Source organism: Aplidium turbinatum, chromosome 14 (genome assembly GCF_918807975.1).
Source record: "Aplidium turbinatum chromosome 14, kaAplTurb1.1, whole genome shotgun sequence".
In the NCBI taxonomy this organism is placed as follows: domain Eukaryota; kingdom Metazoa; phylum Chordata; class Ascidiacea; order Aplousobranchia; family Polyclinidae; genus Aplidium; species Aplidium turbinatum.
Genome location: NC_137485.1, coordinates 19,941,632 through 19,960,354, shown reverse-complemented (window position 1 = coordinate 19,960,354; position 18,723 = coordinate 19,941,632). Strand labels below are relative to the sequence as shown.

Here is an 18,723-nt window from a genome sequence, read left to right as displayed (position 1 = left end):
GAATGAGATAAGAATCCAAGTATGAAAGTAATATTGCCCATTTTATATCAATTAATGCTGCCCACTTTATATCAATTAATGCGAAATAAAACAAAGTAACTTCAGCAGGTTTAACATGATGTATTACATACACAAATATAACATGATTAATAATAAACTCTAACGTTTTCGACACGTACGTGTGTCCTCATCAGGAATTACATATCTGCAATATACATAAAATGAAAATTGTAAGGTAAATTTGACTTTGCACTGTAACTGTATTCAACAAAGCAAACTCTCTACCAAAGGTTTATATCAATCGAACTGTCATCTCACTTTTTTAAATCCGAAGTCAAGGAAACAGTCGGGATTCGTGCATCAGGATCCAGCATCATTAAATCTTCCTCGATAAACGGAGACACAGATCTGGTCTCTGCTTTCCCCACGGCCGCAGGTGAAGCCACCTTAAGAAACAATATCATAGAATTAAACCATGAGCTGAGGAGCGTTGAAGACTACGGCACGAAATACGACACAAGAACACGTGGCCGCGATTCCTTGTCTGCCTCATGTACGTAAAGTAGATAAACATTTACAATTGAACAACGTTCATGGTTTGGTACAACAGCAGCTGCGTGCGTCGCGGCTGGATAGAATTGATCCTTTACAGTTTATATGCAATTGGCAACCAACGGGTGACAAACCAGCAACAAACACTTACGGCCTCGACTTTCGGGGCAGGGGGAGAATCGTTTGATGACTTGGTTGGTTCAGGCGCTGGTTGGGAAGGAACGGGACTGGAGCTCTTGCTATCCGCCTTCTTGCTTCCAGGAATAATTCCCATCACAACTAAGTCAGTTAGCAGCTTGTTCACGTTCAATTGGTTGATGGCAGGGGCAACAGGAGGAGCCTCACGCACGGGAGGATGATACTGGAAGTAGAAAAGTTAATGAAATGTCAAATCTATTAAAATCTAACACAAACATATCATAAAAAAACAAAAAACAAGCATTATCATTTAATTATTAAGCGTAATGAGGAGCACAAAAGTAAGGTCGGGCGACGATGTCTTGCAGTTATGCAGTGTTATAGTTTTTCGGGGAGTTGCAATCGACTTGATGAAACAGTGGCCGATTAGTAGCTTCGAAGGTTGTTGCTTATTGAATCAAGGTGATGGGTTCAGCACAGCGGTTAGTACAAGCTTTAATTTGCTTTGCAGTACAGAAACAAACACACTCCAGGAGTGAAATTCATTGACAGCATCGGCAGACACAATGCAGCGATTTGATAACATATATAAACCCAACGTACAGATGCAAACGAAACTGCAAACTCAACTACAAAGTGATTAGTTTGAATCTAATGATACTCCCAACAATAAGGAAATCAATCACAAACATTACAAAATACTTTTAATCGTGTAGTTATATGCCACGCAGTACAATAGCAACATTTCCTTCAAGGATGGAACTTCTCGCGAAAAATATATTGTTGAAATTACCTCATCAACAGGAGGGCGGTGGTCGTCTGGTAGGTAGGGCGGCTCTGAAAAGTGACGTAAGGTTTCAGTAAAGGTCATCGTGGGCATGAAAGTTATTGCTCTTATTTAACGTCAGGAGCTTCAGGGAATTAGTAAGATTCCCGTATGAGAGTGATGATGCAAAACACGTGACAAACGTGACGTCAAATATAGGTTACCTCGCGGTGGAGGAGGCAGTCTGCCCATGGGACGGTCCCACTCAGGTAACCTTTCTTCTCGTATATGATGTCTCGGTGGAGGAGACAATCGTCTCCTATTCCACCCAGGAGGAGGAGGACCTCGAAACTCGCCAGGTGATGGCGGCCTCCTCATGTCGTCCATTGGATGATGAGCTCGCATCTCATCGCGGGGAAACGGACGATCCTGAAAAGCAAACCAGTCATCAAAACAATCTGACGTCAGATTTGGATTCAGTATCTCAAAATTAGTCGAAATCAGTACTTCCAAACAGCACAACATTTTTCGGAGACCACCCAGACAGCAAAATCCGTCATTTTTACATTGATTTAATGTCAGCAGATAATGAATCAATGTAAAAATGGCAAATTTTGCTGTGTGGGTGGTGTTATCGATCTCAACGTGGGTAAAGCCCTCACAGTCTTCAGAGATATCAAAAGCTACGAGACTTTAGCCAAACCAATTTCCCTTCATCAAGTTATTCTTAATTCCATGGTGAATCAACTTCGTACGCTGGTCGTGTTCCAACAAACTGTTGGCTGCATAGACGAGAAATGAGTTTGTGTCTGTTGCTTGAACGGACATCAATTTGACAACCACTGATAGCACGAGGATGTGTTTTCACATGATACTTCAGGCCTCGAAATTCACGGCGGACATTTCCGCCGTCACAGCATATGATGTCCGCGGGAAGTACCCTCTAGATCGGTCATATTTGTTCGCCGAGAAATAACGCAAAACTAGCGATACAAATCGTCATTCATAGTGTCGTGAACTAATACATACTTCATTACGCAAGCTTATATTAGCTTTAACAAACTAAATGGAACATCTAAATAAATATAAACAAATGAATTAAGCTTAGTACTTCAGACAATAAGATTATCAACCTGAACCGCACCTCAACATAACAAGCAAGTAAACAGAGTGGGAGCGCCAACTGAACAGTTGCGTTGGCCAAAGGCATTATGCGTGGAACGCGGCAGGAGTTTCTACTGTAGCATACAACGTAAATTACACGACATTCACCCCTTCATAAAAATTACAGTACAATAAATACACAAACGCTCAATTGTAGTTCAGCCTTTTTGGCGGGTTTTTTATACGAACAGAACGCCAGTTTTTCTGTGTTTGCAATTCAATATTAGGTTCAATAGGTTGCGTGTTAATAACCGCACCATCGTCTGCAGAGCTCCTCTCACAGGTAATTTCACGTTCGACGTCATCAGAAACATTTCTAATTCTGGAGTTCACTTCATTCGATTTCTCCACTTCAGCAGGGTTGACGGGGTCGGCAAAGTCTCGTCCTGGCGCTGCCAAGTCTCTGGCAGATACAGTTGCTTCCCTTCCATTTGGGAACTTTACCACAGCATAGTTTGGATTTGCATTCACAAGTTGAACCTCGTCCACTAATGGATCGTACTTGTTACGTACAAAACGTTTTACCAGTACCTTGTCTTCTTCAGTCAACCACGAAGGTACGCATAACCCAAAAGTTGAACGTCGTGGAAAATTAAAAAGTCTTTCGTGAGGCGTTTCATTTGTGGATGTGCACAATAACGATCGAAGTGAATGCAATACTTCAGGAACAGCTAATTCCCATTGTGCTTGCAAGAATATAATTTGCGCTAGGAATGCAAAATTATCGCATTCCCAGCGCGCATCTACAAAAAGTTAATACTGTATCTCTTAGCTTCCATTCAAGCAGAAAAACTTTTGATTTTTACGTTGCTTCTACGATTGATGACATTGAATCAGCGTAACAAAGGTGAATTTTTCGCTAAGAATCGATGGGAGTACCGGTACTTCTACACTAATCACGCCCAACTTAGTTCAAGTCTTATGTCGCAATGTCTGACTTTGATCTCCGAGTAATATTGATAAGGCAAGGTTGGTGACAAAGTTAGATAATACGAGTAGGCTACTACAGCAAGATGCAGCAAAACTTAAGTTTTGGTATTACAGTAAGAAAGAAAAAGCCCAGGGAAAATTCTGAAAGTGAGAATGAGGGCGATGAACTTACTACAGTACTAGGAAATTTAGTGGTGATAGACGCATATATTAAAGGAACAACGAATGTAAGGATTAGCTCTGTCAAAGATCACAACACATCGTTACCTCCTATGGCTGCAGCTTCAGCATATCTGGCCGACAATACTCCAAGCCATTAACTTCCGATCATCAAGGCCCTCGACAATATGAGTGACAACGAAAATAATCAAAATTAAGAGGTTGTTTAAAATCGCATATTTTATCGCTAAACAAGAGCGCGCATTTACGCTCTTCCCTCAATTAGCCAGTCTAGAGAGAAGACACGGAGTAGATCTCGGTATTACGTATCTTAACGACAAGCAATGATCGCGTGGAGATTGGCGCACGTCTTTGAAGATCGATGCTATTGAAGCTCACATGCGCATATGCCTGGACGGCCCTGATTATAACCCCGAGCCTGCCGTGATCTCGTGGAATACATGTACTGATACTATGTTGGAGAGGCGACCGCATCACTGAGAGAGCAAAAAATAATTGCGCTTTTTCTAATGTTTTGTTTATTCTTTTCGTCACTTTCGCTCACATGACACGCAAAAATAAACTTAAAGAAAAAAGCCTAGTGAAGCTTTGCACAGCAGAAAATAGCGTTAGTGTAAACTGTAGAAGTTTTCCGACTCGTGCCCAGAGCATTGTGACGCAAGAAGCCATACGACTTCGGAGGTGGAAGTTAATCAGCTATGCGGCGTATTATTATTTATTTGCATCAGACAGAAAGTCCATAGAATTCAAAACTTTGACAAACATCATATTATCATCATATTTAGCAGCTATACGGCGCTTTGACTCTTCAAGCGCACTTCGTTGGTTTGATGAAAGCCTTTCAGAGTGACTTCGTTGAAATTTTAAAAAGCCTAAACCGTAACTATGGTTCTCAAATGGCGAAGACTTATCAAGATAAAGTGATCAAGTATGACGATCGACGTTAAAACTGGTGTGTCCGCCGTGAGACTTAATTTGTCTGCCGAGATAGCTGCTCAGACCGGACACGTTTGTCCGCCGTAAACAAAAACGAATTTCGAGGCCTGTACTTCATAATGTGCTTGAAGATGGGCACGAATATTGACTTCTACAAACTAACCCCAGCTTGAAGCCTGGTCTTGGATATGTGACAACTTTTCATAAAGATAAGAGAAAGCTTTGATTTATTCGTAAACAGAAAACTGAGACAAGTACCCTTCTAGGTGGTCCAACGTCGTGTCGAAGAGGACGTGGACGCTGTGGGCGATCACGTGGCAACCGGCCACGAGCAATATCAAACGGAACTGGCTCCTGCATATCACGAGGAGGAGACTCCCAACGCTCAGGAGGCATCCGAACTCCCCGACCTCTTCCAAGTTGACCTCTCCTTGAAGTTAAAACGACATTATGAAGACAAAGCAAACTTTCGTGATGAGCTGGTAAATTGTTGCATTGACATCATATTTTCTACTATTGTGTAGCATCGGAAGGATTAAAACCGGATGCCTTTAAATCCAAGTAAAAAACAATCCTAACGCAAAACTACAAATGCATTTATGACTTTCAATTTCTTAAGGTATGCCAGAAGACATTGTTTTTAGTAGAATTTAGATCAATACCGGGTTAAAGAGCATTAATATCAATTGCACCAGTTACCAATATTTACTCATTGGTTGTACCAATGTACCTATGTGGCGTGTGATTTGCATTATTTATTCAATTATTTATTCATTATTTATTCAACTGAGGTAGAAATACATTTTAGCTAGCACATTCAGAAACGTAGCCGGTCGTTTGGTGGACAGACACTTGGTCAACAGTCATTTGGTCAACAGACATTTGGTCGACAGGACATTTGGGTTAGGGTTAGAGTTAGGGTTAAGGTTAGTTAACTAACCCTAACCCTAAAATGAATCGTTCTGTCGACCTAACGTTCTATCGACCAAATGTCTGTCGATCAAATGTCTTGTCGACCAAATGTCTGTCGACCAAATGTCTGTCGACCAAATGTCTGTCGACCAAATGTCTGTCGACCAAATGTCTGTCGACCAAATGTCTGTCAACCAAACGTCCTGTCGACCAAACGTCCTGTCGACCAAACGTCCTGTCGACCAAATGTCCTGTCGACCAAATGTCCTGTCGACCAAATGTCCTGTCGACCAAATGTCCTGTCGACCAAATGTCCTGTCGACCAAATGTCGTGTCGACCAAATGTCGTGTCGACCAAATGTCCTGTCGACCAAATGTCCTGTCGACCAAATGTCTTGTCGACCAAATGTCTGTCGACCAAATGACTGGGTACCTTCAGAAAGGCCTTTGTTGATTGTAACAATAGCCTTCGTTACTTTATAACAACTCCAGTATATCAACCAACGGCACAAACAGAATAAATTAACACCTCTCTACAACAAACCTCATCCTGTCTTCTTTCCACTGCTCCCTTTCCAGCTCACGCTGAAGCATATCTTCCCATTCCAGTTGCTTCTTCTCATCTTCCATCAACATCTGAAGACGAGCTTCCTCGTTTTCTTCCCTGCATCAATAATTTCAACCATAAATTTTCATGGCAACGGCTTTGTATCAGCAAGAGAAAGTTAATCGAGAAATACATGTTCATGGAGAGGTTGGGATGAGAGTCTCGCATTTATTATGCTTACAAAATTGTTTTCACTGTGAGAGCACAAAGGGCAGTCATTCATATAAAACCCTGGTGTAGCGCACAGCAATACAAAACCGTAGAGGGTAGTGTCTCTCATACAACATAAACCAATACAAGTACAAATTGAAAACAATATCTTACTCTCGACGCCATTCTTTTGGTCGCAATCTTCTACGTCTCATCTTCTCACCATCTTGTTCACTCCTTTTGGTATCTCCTGACGCTTGCTCTTCATCCTCAATGACATAAATGAGAGAAGATTTATCATTGTTTATTTGTTCGATTGTTTTTGGTTCCGTGTTTGGTTTACCATCTCTATGCGGTGCAAGATCACTTTTCTGTACAACTGGCTCCTGAGACTCTTTATCAGAACGTTTCTTTTCTTTCTGGGATTTTTCAGATTTTTTAGCCGATTTCTTTGTGTCTAAAATTGGAGATTTTTTATCTGATTTCTTTTCGGCTGAAATTATAGATTTTTTATCTGATTTCGCTTGATCTGGAATTGCAGGTTTTTTATCGAATTTCGCTTGATCTGGAATTGCAGGTTTTTTATCGAATTTCGCTTTGTCTGGCATTGCAGGTTTTTTATCCGATTTCGCTTGATCTGGCATTGCAGGTTTTTTATCCAATTTTGCTTGGACTGGCGATGCAAGCTTTTTATCTGATTTTGCTTGGTCTGGCATTGCAGGTTTTTTATCCGATTTCGCTTGGTCTGGCATTGCAGGTTTTTTATCTAATTTGTTTTGCTCTGGAATTACTGTTTTTTTGTCTGATCTCTTTTCGTCTGGAACCACAGACTCCGCTTTTGGCTCTGACTTTGCTAATACCCCATATTCCACTGGCTTTGTTGGCTCTATATATTTGTTTTCACTATTATCTTCTTTGCCAGGTTTTTTAGACACTTTGAGAGAAGAGTCTTTGCTTGGTAAAACAGGTTCTGGTACCTTCGGAGTTTCAGTTGCAGCGGACTTTTCTGAACTGATGTACCTACGTTTTTTTAGTGGAAGTGATGGAGACTTTGAGACTTCATCCTTTTTAGAAACGGTTTCATTTTCTGCGCTTGATTTCTCAGATGAGCTTCCTTCGGTTGTGACAGCATTGTCGCTCAAACTCGACCTCTTGTTGGCCTCCCGTTCTTTTGTGTACATGGACTGTTTTATCTTTTTCATGTGTTCTAGGTAAGCTTGCTCTGACTCAGTGGTTCGCTTAACACCAGTTGAATGATTGCACGACTCTGCACTGAAAGGCATCTCGGCGATGATAAAGTCTTCAGGTTCCTCACAAGACTCTTTTCTTTTTTGGATGGCAGTATTCATTTCGGCAATGATGAAATCTTCTGGTTCTTCCAGTTTATTTTCTGCATCTTCCTCATGCGGAGGAATGTTTGCAATGATATAATCCTCCGGTTCTTCTAACGTTGACTTTTTGCTTGCATTTACATTCGGAATAATTGCAGGCCTTGCTGGTTGATTGGGTTCATCTTTGGGACCTCGCGGTATTCTGCGTGGATCACCTCCTCGGTGTAACCGTGCAGTGTTATTCGTTTGAGCATCTGCATGTGCAAACCTTCGCAGATTCTTCTGGTTTCCATCATCTGCCATTCTGTTTTGACTCCTCCCTTCGTCACCAGAAGGACAAAAACGTGGCGGTGACATGCGAGGTGGATTATGTCGAGGATCATGCCTTGTATCACTCATATCATGAGGAAATGGTGGCGATAGACGTGGAGGTTGATCAGAGTCTTGTCGATGAGGACCTCTCAAAGGAGGGCGAGGAAAAGGACGGGAACCACCATGCATGGCAGAATGATTACCCGCCATGTTGGGAGGTGGCAAAGAGTGCCTCACAACATGCGGAACATCGGGACACCTGTTTCGACGCTTTGGAGGTGGGAGTGGTTGGTCAGGATGGAATTTCCTATCATCAGAAGGTAAGTTTGCCACTCGGTTACGAGGGTCACCACCTTTTCGAATACGTTCCATGGGAAGCTTTCGTTTTTCAGGAATAGGTCGATGCACTCCATGAAAATCTTCCGGCACCTGGTCACGCCCAGGTCTTCTGCTCCTCTCTAGTTCAGCAGATTGTTGTGGAATTCTAGTTCTTTTCTTCAACTGACGTGGGTCAACAGGCGATCGGCCTCTTTCCCGCATAATCGGGTTGTTATGAGGGGGCATTCCTATAAAACAAGCAACAGAAGTTAGTGGGCCAGTTACTGGCAGCTACAAGAGATTACGAAATATGCAGACTAATCATTTGTACTGTAGCAACCATTCTCGGAAGTTAGAGTTAGACGCACTGCGCTGTGCTAAACAGACCTGAAGGAACGGAAGTTACGATCGGCTTACACACAACTAATCAAATTATGTTTGGTTTTAAAACATACTTTAAGAAAATTTCAACTCACGCTATCCAATAAAGAACTTCTCTGTGCAACACATGGTAAAAGCTACAAAAGTTAAGAATTCTTTCTACGGGCTGCACACAACAGTAACTGAACAGGCGAACAAGCCAACAGAGAAGTTTAGTGAATATTATGCTGGTTAGTCCGATAGACACACCGACCTTCCACTCCTTGCATTTTCTTCATTCGCTGCACTTCGAATAATTGGTGAAGTTGTTTGAGTAGTTCCTGATGTTGTTCGTGTGTTAGCTGCCCGCTGTTCAATTGATGATTGGCCTAAAACATGTCACAAAAGAAAGGCATTTAAGTTTGGGTGGTTTTCGTCTTTCAAATGCCAGACAACGAAGCCATAAGCGGATAAAACCATGCAACGACACAGCATTTAACATAACCCACAGAAATAAACTAAACACGCAAGCGTTTTTGGTTTAAAAAAGTTGCCAACTTTTAATTTATTGCTTTTCGTCAAGACGTTGTGAAAAAGGTGATTGGCGCGACCTAAAACATATGTCCAATCACAACGTTCGTAGCAGATGTGGAACCGGTAACCATACTTTATGTACGGATATCTAGCGTCTTATAGCCGGTGAGTTTTCCTACATGACATAAAGGCAGTAGGCTGTTGCTCAGAATGCTGAAGAACTCGTTGTGGTGGCTACCGATCAGTGTTCATAAATCATGCATCCTTGATCAAATCAGTGATACTCGATCGATCTTTTCGTGTTTAATGCCCAAAAGTGAAAGCAAACTTTCCACCTGGACTTTTAAAACGTTTGAAGTTTCGTCAATCAACCACAATACCAACGATACTTGAAATTCAACGCACTTGTACCAAAAACAACCATGATAACAATTGTTCAACGTATGTGATTGTCCAGACTAAGATACCCAAATAATCATCATGCTGCGAAGTTAAACAAATTGTAGTCGCTTCGAGACAGGGAACTTTATAAACGTATAGTAGGCTTTCAGCGTAGCACTAAATCATCCATAGAACACTTACCTGTCTCAATATTTCGTTTTGATGACCTAAGGTCAACTCTTGAGGAATATGCAAGTCAGGATCAAAACTGGGTCGCCTCATTAGAGCATCGTTTCCTGTAACAATAGCAAGCTAGACATAAGGGCATTTTCCTTGGAATCATCAATAAGGTCGTCGGACTTTTGACAAAAATACTTGAACGAAACACAACAGGATTGTCAGAACATATTATAAAAGTCTATTTATTTGACAATTCATTGAACTGTGTACCACAACAAACTTCACAATCATGGCAACTTTTTGTTGCAGTGAAAATTGAGAAGATTGTGGTTATGCAACTTTCAGTTAAAATGCAACTGAAAGTTGCATTTACAAAATTTTCATACCACGACACTTTATTTATGTGGTTAATTTACATCCAATGTCAAATAAAATATTTTCAAACATCTGTGGAAAACTGACAATCTTCAGTCAACAGCTTGCCCATCACACTGAAGCTTCGCTCAACACTACATGAAGTTGCTTGACAAATTTATCATACAGTGCTGGGCTAATATTTGGCCAGAACATTTCTACAATCGGTTTTAGGTCACAATTTAGTTCTAACAGAGAATACGAGCACACTGAAGTGAATTTTATGTTTTTCTTGTCGTTTTATGTTTTGGAAAAGCACGAAAAAATCGCATGATAAAATTGTCGAAAACAGCGCAAAACAGCTTACTATAAAGATTTCGGATATTTTTGAAGCTGCTTGAAGCTGTTAAAAGTTACTCTAGTGATAACTGGCCAGCTCCCAGAAGACAATGCATTCTCGTCATTGCACGAGTATGAGGTAATAATGCGCAGTACTTTACAATAATCAAAAGGTCGATACGCTACTTCTATTAATCCGCATTCTTTCCGGTGACTTGCTGATCATGACGTCATCGGTATCAGGTTCTGGAGAGAATCTCGGTGATAAGGAACCATCACTCGATCTGGAACGAAACTAATCAGTGAAAGCCATACGAAACAACATTTAGTTAGTTGCCTGCTTAAACGCAGTTCAAAACTAAATTTAGGTTTTTAAGAAGAAAATTACTTTGAAACAACGTAATATGAACAGAAAACAAAACCTCGTTTCAAAAAGCTTCTGAACTACATTTTACCGTAACAGCACACCTAAACCTAAAAGTTATTGATTTTTTAAACAACATGAGTAAGGCTTTGAGTTTTCGGCAGCTTTTTTCCTACGTTCCGCAATTCATTTCTTTTCGCTTCATACTTGTAACAAAAAGATATTAATTAACTTAAAACAAAAATTTTCTCCAAAAAAGTCATTCAAGAAGATGGCATTGACAACAACGAAAAATGAGGGCGCCAGCACCCAAGTATCTACGCCTACAATACGTGGATCAGCTGGATCTGTTTATCTTACACTTTAGCTTGCCTTGAAGAGTCCTTGCTTTGGTCCTTCAAGGCATTGACTCGCCTGTTCCTATCCATTCGATTCCTTCTTGGATCGCTAGGTGGTTCATGTCGTACTTTGCTCGTAGGAGCCATCAGAGTCTCAGTTGGCCGTCTGGAGGAAGATGGCAAAGGTGTTAATGAAAACTGTGTTATCGATATGTGTTATTGTGTTATCATGTTTGTTCTAGATTTCACCGTCATAAGCATTTCTTAATCCTACTTGTAAAATTCATCTCAGTTATTCTACTTTTCACTGCTGCGTGTAAGGACAGTTTTAGTAAGTTACCGTATTTGATTGTTGCAATATTTTCTGTATTTGGCCTATTTAGCATAACTATGAAGAATAAAAAGAAATGGAATGAAAAAGAAAAAAGCAAAGAAATGAAGGTTTTGAACATTTAGTGACTTTTATTTATTTAATATGTAAATTTGCGTTTTTTTCGGGCTAGTTGGGCTGATAGTAATCTACTGTAATTTTTTCGTTCGATCCAGTTGTGCTGATGAATCCTATTGGAAGAAAACCGGTTCCACTACATAAATTATATTATTTTTTTTGAAATACTATTGTGAGTGTTAACCTGGTCAAATGTTTTAAGGTTTAGACTTGAGATAAAAAGCTATTGATTTGTTTTCTGTGTTATCATGTTAGGAATCATTAAACAAAACTATGTTAAAGGAAAACCTGAATTTAATTTAGTTTCCAAAAATTTAGCACACAGTTCGTTTTTGAAACGAACCTTTATTTTTTATGGATAGAAAATGGTAAAAATGGGAGGGTCAGCATTAACACTGCTAACATAAGAAACGACAACCATTGAAGAGTATTTGGAAAACACGAAATCTGACGTAAAACAGCTTCTAATTGGTAGAAAAACAATTTCTAGATTGTAATGTGGTGCACACAGCCACACAACTTGATGAAAAATGATGATGAGCCTCAGTGAAACTTACCGAGGGGGTGATGTTCTTTTCAATATCTTGGCTGGGGGAGGTTGAGGGGATACAGATGACTTTCCGCGATGAGCTCGTTTCTTCCGATGCTCTACCTCACTGGATACAAGATTATTACCGTTCGCAATCTCCTCCTGCATCACATAATTCTACAATCACTATGTTGCTGCTGCATTGCTAAATGTCAAGTCTCAGATTTCTATTTCTGAAAAAACTTAGCAACACTCTAAATGTTTGAACATTCAACAAATAATAAAAACGAAAGCATTTCCCCACAGCATAGATCTAATCCCTGGCTAGAAGTTATATGCATTATTATGCAAGCAACATAATTATGTAAAGGCGCTTCAAAAACTTGATTGTACAACTTTCGAAGTAAAAATGCGCTGTTTTGAACGAAGAAAAAGTTTATGATGGGGTCCGAATGACGTGGGACGGGAATTATTGCTTGAGTTTGCACTGTTCAGAGTTATCACAACGCAAACGACAAGCGGATCAGAAGGCGGACGAGCACATTCAAATATTAGCAATTCCTTTCTTGACAATAATCAACAACCCCTCTAAACAATACAAAATTTTTATCAAATTTTAAAATGGAAACTTAAAAATTTGGACATGACTCAGTGCACGCGCATCGTTTTTTGTTGTTTTGTGTGGTATTCAGTAAATAACTGACTTAACGCTGAAAAATGTCTGAATTCAACATAGAGTATCAAGTCAGTTTATGTCTGATGATCATCGGAGCTTAAAAGGCGTAAGTGACAAAACCCCAAATTCGACGCGATCAGTGACGTGCTTCATTTATTGATTTAACTTTGTTGTGCTAGCACTGGAAGCGATATTCTGAACAACGCAATCTTAACAAAATACAAGAAATGACGAAGTCAGGCATTACAGTCTCGCCACATTCGGACAGCGTCATATGGTCGATTGGTCGTGGGCCGGTCTTGGATAACTACGTTAAGATTAAAACAACCAAGCTATAGCATGATCTTAGCATTTAACAAGATATGCTTTTCTACATTGTTATGTATCAAGTGGCTTCCATTATAATTTAACATTGTAGATCCAAAAACGAATCTTAGGGATAATTGTATTTTAGGAATGGTACTATTTTCTTAGCTGATGCTGTGCAAAATTAACTTTGAAACAAACAGACTCAATACAACGGAATCGAATATTCCTGCTCAGATTGCTGATGACATACTGAAACTGTTTTCTTGGGCTTCTTGATCACTCCATCACTTTTCTTTTCTGGATGCGGTTTGACCACCGAAGGCTTGGAAGTTTTATTTTTATTGAGTGCGATGTCGGGACTATTTCTTTCTTTTTTCTCTGGTGATTTTTTCTTTTTAGCGGTAACAACTTTGCTGGTGGTTTTCAAGACTTCGGGTGAAACCTGAATAAAGAAAGCTCTTAAATAATAATTATCTCTTCATTCTTCACAAGTAACGTACTAGAGATGACTGCATACAATGCGGAAACAGACAAGAGTACCAACCGTTTCGAATGTGAACTGTAAGTACAGCATGCTCAAAAGAAACTTATTAACCACTCTCGAAAAAAAAATTAATCTTTTCCAATTATATATAAAATATGTTAAAATCAAAGACTAACACCTCATTTTAGCCATACCCTTTACTGTAAAAAAACAAACCAAAACGACCGACACTAATTGCAAAAAAGCAGGAGTAAGCAACAGATAAATATATATAGGAAAATTGACTTTGCTCCTAAGTGATCCATAGGATGCAACACAAGTAGAAGCGTGTTAATATAAATACCTTCTTAGAAACCGACTTTAGTCGTGGGTCTTTTACAACATCTGAAGCTTGTCGGCCAGCAGGCTAAAAATGCAGTTACAATTGAAGTTGTGTTACACTACTGGTGATTCGACGCGACACTATTACCATGTGATACTTTGCAGAAAAGTTTTCGGTGGGCTGTGGTTACGAAAACTTATGGTTTATCTTACAATTAATACACTGGTGCTCAATTTACTTCACTTTGAACACTTACCGTGGATGCTTTAGAGTTTGACAATGTCACACGAAGATTTCCTAAAAGTAACAAACGTTATACATATATACCGTGATATACGATTCAAACCAAAATACATTCGTCCAAAGATATGCTTGTGCTGCAATCCATACCGCATACCCGCATCTTATCAAAGCTACGATTTCTTAGGACGACGGACTACCTCTAAAGCAGGGGTTCTTGAAGTTTTCTCCAATACCCCGGGGGGCATTGAGAGAATAAAAAAAAAATACAGATATAAGCACAACACACACATATAAGCAAAACATTTTAAACACAATCTGATGGCGTATGAAAATACCAAGTGTACTGGTGGACATACAAAGTATTACAAAGGTTAATGAATGATGAGTGTCCGGTTTTATTCATAACTCGAGATGCAACACAAAAACAACTTTTATTGAATGCAGCTTTTGAAATTGGCGTCGGCAATTGGTCAATACCGAAAAAATCCAACAAAATAATGAATTACTGTATGACGGCAAAAAAAGGCCAATGTAAATCTCCAGCACTGTTGATTGTTTAATTCTGAGGCGGAAAAGCGTGTACAACATATGAATTAAAACAAAGCTAGGTCAGTAAAATGTGTGGTTGAGACTCCATACAATTTTTGTCCCCACAATACGCAATGTGTGTGAATTAAACCGAAAAATAGTCTTGGTCACTGATGAAAATATTGCGAGTTGCGGCAACACCATCTTCAATAGTCCAGACCACTCGGCATGCGACTACTCAGCAAGCGCTTCAACCCAGCAAATACATTTTAGGTATATACTGTCTAAGTCAGCAAATGAGATTTTCACCTAGCATCGGACTGGCTTGGACATCACTTGCTGAACTTAATTTGCTGACTTGTGACATGCCAAGTCTTGGTCAGTTGTTGCGTTCTCAGTTTCATCATTGGCCAACTTACAGCTACATGCTAAAATGTTGCTTGCTCAACTGCCATTTGCTTAGTTTACAAGTGACCTGCAGGAGACTCTCCTCAATATGTAGGCTACTTCCATTTTCGTCCTGAAAACACCACGCAATTCAAAATAGGTTTTAAAAGCGAGTTACTGTTACACCATGAAGCTCAATATTGCTGTTGGTTAGGGTGCAATATATCGTTTACAATGCGCAGTTTTATTTCATTTTCTCGTATTTTTGTTCTGATGAGATCATTGAATTGAAAATACAATTTAGTTAGATCATGGCAAGTAAATGTGATTAAAATTTGTACTTTGGAAATTGCCGACGCCATTTCAAAATCCGAAATTTTAAGTGAGCAATGATTTTGTCAAAGAAAAAATATCTTCGTGTTGAAGACTATGGGTGTTATTGTATGGAAGATGAAACTCACCTGGTGCTGCAGACGTCGGTTGATGAGAGCGGGGATCTCGTAAAACTTTTTCCTTCAAAATGCATCACTTTTAAAAACTCGCAATTGAACAAGACAAAATACAGGGATAGATAAATAAATCGCTTTATAATATAGCTTTTATTGAAGATCTGAGGATCAATAGGATCATATAGAAAGTCCAGCAAAAAATAACAATGATAAAATGAGACTGTGTCTAGAAAGCGATGACAAAACAAAGTAAAATTAACAATGTCCGGTTTTCAAAAACTGCAAATATGATTGCAGTATCAAGATGGAATTGCAAACCTTGCTTTGTGGAACACAAAAAAACAAACACTTGACAGGAAACATGTTTTATATAAATGAATCGCACCTTGGACTTCAACACTTCTTTTTGTTTAGCAGCTAACTGGCTCTTCGTCTGTTCAAGCTCAAGTAGCAACTTTTTCTGTTGCAGATCAAGCAATTGCTGTTGTTGCTTCACCAATTGCTGTTTGATCAAGTCCATTTCATTTGCCTGTCATATTATAATTGTTATCAAAATAGCTTTAGTTCATCAACAATCCTTTATTGAAACAATTCATTAAACGTTAAAATTCATGCTATACCGGTGCATTTGAAGACGCAGCTGACTTTGGCGCAGTTTTTGCGGTGGCTTTCGTACTGGCAGTTGAAGATGATCCACTTTCGTTCTGCAAATAAATTATACACAGCCATGCATAAAGAAATGTTGCACAAAAACGCTATTTTTAAAACAGTTTTCAAATTTTGTTGGAAAAATGTTAAGCTGGTCAGTGTCACTGTCTATGAGACAAACAGAAGTTTCAAGTTTGCTATAACATTCCTATGCAGAAGATCATTTAAACCAGTGGTTTTCAACCTTGTTTGTATCACTATCACCCACCCACTTTATGCAGTTGCGGATTTATTGAAGTCAGTTTCAGTGAGATGATCGGTGCTGCATCTTTTTAACAAGCATATTAATGCATGGAACTGTCGCTGAAAGAACTTTCAAACAAAGTACAAATTGAAAATTTTCAATGCCGTTGTAAACGATGCTGACAAATCCATATTGACACAGAATTTCAAATATAGTTATTAGTCTCTGAACTCTTGACAGCCTGTTTCACTCTAAAAGGAGAATCATCAGAAGGTCCTTATCAGAGACTATATTTGATTTCGCTCTGCTTGGCTTTTTGCTTGGCATTGAGCACGTTTTGTAGTATTAATAGTATTTATTGTTGAATTTCAAATATATGAGCAAGTAGAAGCAAGTATATAACTTGCTTTTTGCGATAGTGTGGTTGCTGCTTAACTTCAGTACCTGCACAAGTGCACAGTGCACAAAGCCACCCAGTCAACAAGAACTCGGTGAAAAATATCGAAAGCTTTCCTATTGTTAAAGCCTTAGCAATGTTTGAAAGGTTCAACAATAAAGCAACCTCAGGTCAAAGCCATCAATTATGAAAAAACAGTTTTTATTTTATGGCAAAAAAAATGAAAAAACACTGGATAATCAGATGTCTTGCGTGCCCCCAAAACAGTTGGCGACGTGACCCCTAAGTTGAAAACCACTGTAAGCAAATCAAACATACAAGTGCTAAAAGGCACTAGATTTTACCTTATCTAATTGTCACGAACTAAACGAACAAAAGAACGACAAAAAATGAAATATTTTGACAATATCAAGCAAATTACAGGAATAAAAAACATGCCGGAAGCACTAATAAAAACGAAAGACAGAACAAAATGGAGGCAATTCATAAGGGAGATCACAGCTGATCAAACATGATCAATCTGTTGAAGAAGAATTGTCACTTCTATTTAATGGCTAGATTTTCCGAATAAGATTTCATGGAAGCTAACATTGTTTGAGTTAGTTGTTAATGTATTGCATGCATGACAGCAGAAGGAAATGCGAGAGTTGAGCTTTCAATACGACTTTTTTGGTCTGGAAATGTAAGTTTTTCAAATGAAAGAGCTTGGCAGCTTAAAATCTCACCGTTTTTAGAAATTTTGGATTTACATGTATATTCTTTGTTGCATTGGTTTGAAGATTGGCCGGTAACGGTTTCACTGGCCAGTTAGGATCAAGAGCTTGAATAGTTAGGTCAAGAGAATGCAACTTTTTCAAAGGAAAATGATCATCCCACGTTGTCCTTAGTTTGTACAAACTCATTTTTTCCTTGTCATTTGCCTGCAATGAAATAATTTGTTTGCAAATTGTCTACAATGGCAAGTATTTTTAAAGTGTCTACATATCATAATGTAAGGGATGTTAATTTTACAAAACTATTTCTTTCTTGTTGCTTCAAACTACCCCAGGAAGAGGTTTCACTTAGCACTCAGTTGAAACAGTGATTTTCTACATCACACTACTTACAACCACTTTCCAGACAAATTTGTTTCAAACACATAAAGCAGCTGTGCAAAGTGTCCATAATATGCTGCATCATCAGTACCATACAGCGGATTTAATGACTCCTTGTATGTATAGAAGTTACAACAGAACAACCCTCTATATCAGGGGTTCCCAAACTTTATGTTCATCAGTACCCTTTGGTCAATTTATAGATTCGCTCGTGTACCCCCAAAATTTTCTCATATTTTTGGCTTTAGAAAGTTTAGATATTGCAACAAATTAACAGTAGAGCTGCATTAGAAGACTGCATGCATGATATTTTGTACCAATCAAAGCACACAAAGTTATTCATAACAATGTAATCCAAGGTTAGACAAACACTACAATCAATCAAACAAACAATATATCGGCTGAATAAGCCCAGCAATCCTAGCTAATGTGATGGATCAGCCTGCTTTTTAGCAACAAGCTCATTAATACGAGGTGAAACATTAGCAATAGCACAATGAAGATCATGTTCAGGTGTTTTGAGCTGTGATCTGTTTTTTGATTTGATTCCAAGCAGCACTGAAAATGTAGACTCTTTGTAAACCTTTGTAATTACGGTTCTCATAGCAATCAATCAGCTGTTTTGTCTTGTGTGCTTGATTGGACAAAATAAGTCATGTGAACTTGGTAGTTTCTGCAGTTGTAGTTAAAGCTTCTACTGGGGTGAAAATGTGACTTACTAAGGAGTTCTTAATCTCAGGTCTTCAAATTATTAACATCATCAGGTGATAAAAAATATTTTAAGGCAGATTAGAAGTTATGGAAAGAATATCCTTATAC

The 18,723-nt window shown here is 39.0% G+C and overlaps 1 protein-coding gene across 1 annotated transcript in view; it reads right to left on the bottom strand.

Annotated features, from left to right (window-relative positions):
* The window catches only part of LOC145782811 (uncharacterized), a 46,124-nt gene that overhangs the window by 14,017 nt on the left and 13,384 nt on the right, over positions 1–18,723 (bottom strand). The window contains exons 3-21 of the mRNA XM_082594576.1: positions 17,536–17,730; positions 16,142–16,225; positions 15,907–16,050; positions 15,534–15,585; positions 14,171–14,211; positions 13,936–13,998; positions 13,359–13,550; positions 12,152–12,285; positions 11,169–11,312; positions 10,631–10,728; positions 9,773–9,867; positions 8,931–9,045; positions 6,510–8,544; positions 6,123–6,242; positions 4,925–5,096; positions 1,681–1,885; positions 1,484–1,527; positions 704–913; positions 319–446 (exon numbers count right to left, since the gene is read on the bottom strand). Coding sequence (XP_082450702.1) covers positions 319–446; positions 704–913; positions 1,484–1,527; positions 1,681–1,885; positions 4,925–5,096; positions 6,123–6,242; positions 6,510–8,544; positions 8,931–9,045; positions 9,773–9,867; positions 10,631–10,728; positions 11,169–11,312; positions 12,152–12,285; positions 13,359–13,550; positions 13,936–13,998; positions 14,171–14,211; positions 15,534–15,585; positions 15,907–16,050; positions 16,142–16,225; positions 17,536–17,730 — 4,271 coding nt within the window. The remainder of the gene's footprint in view (positions 1–318; positions 447–703; positions 914–1,483; positions 1,528–1,680; positions 1,886–4,924; positions 5,097–6,122; positions 6,243–6,509; positions 8,545–8,930; positions 9,046–9,772; positions 9,868–10,630; positions 10,729–11,168; positions 11,313–12,151; positions 12,286–13,358; positions 13,551–13,935; positions 13,999–14,170; positions 14,212–15,533; positions 15,586–15,906; positions 16,051–16,141; positions 16,226–17,535; positions 17,731–18,723) is intronic.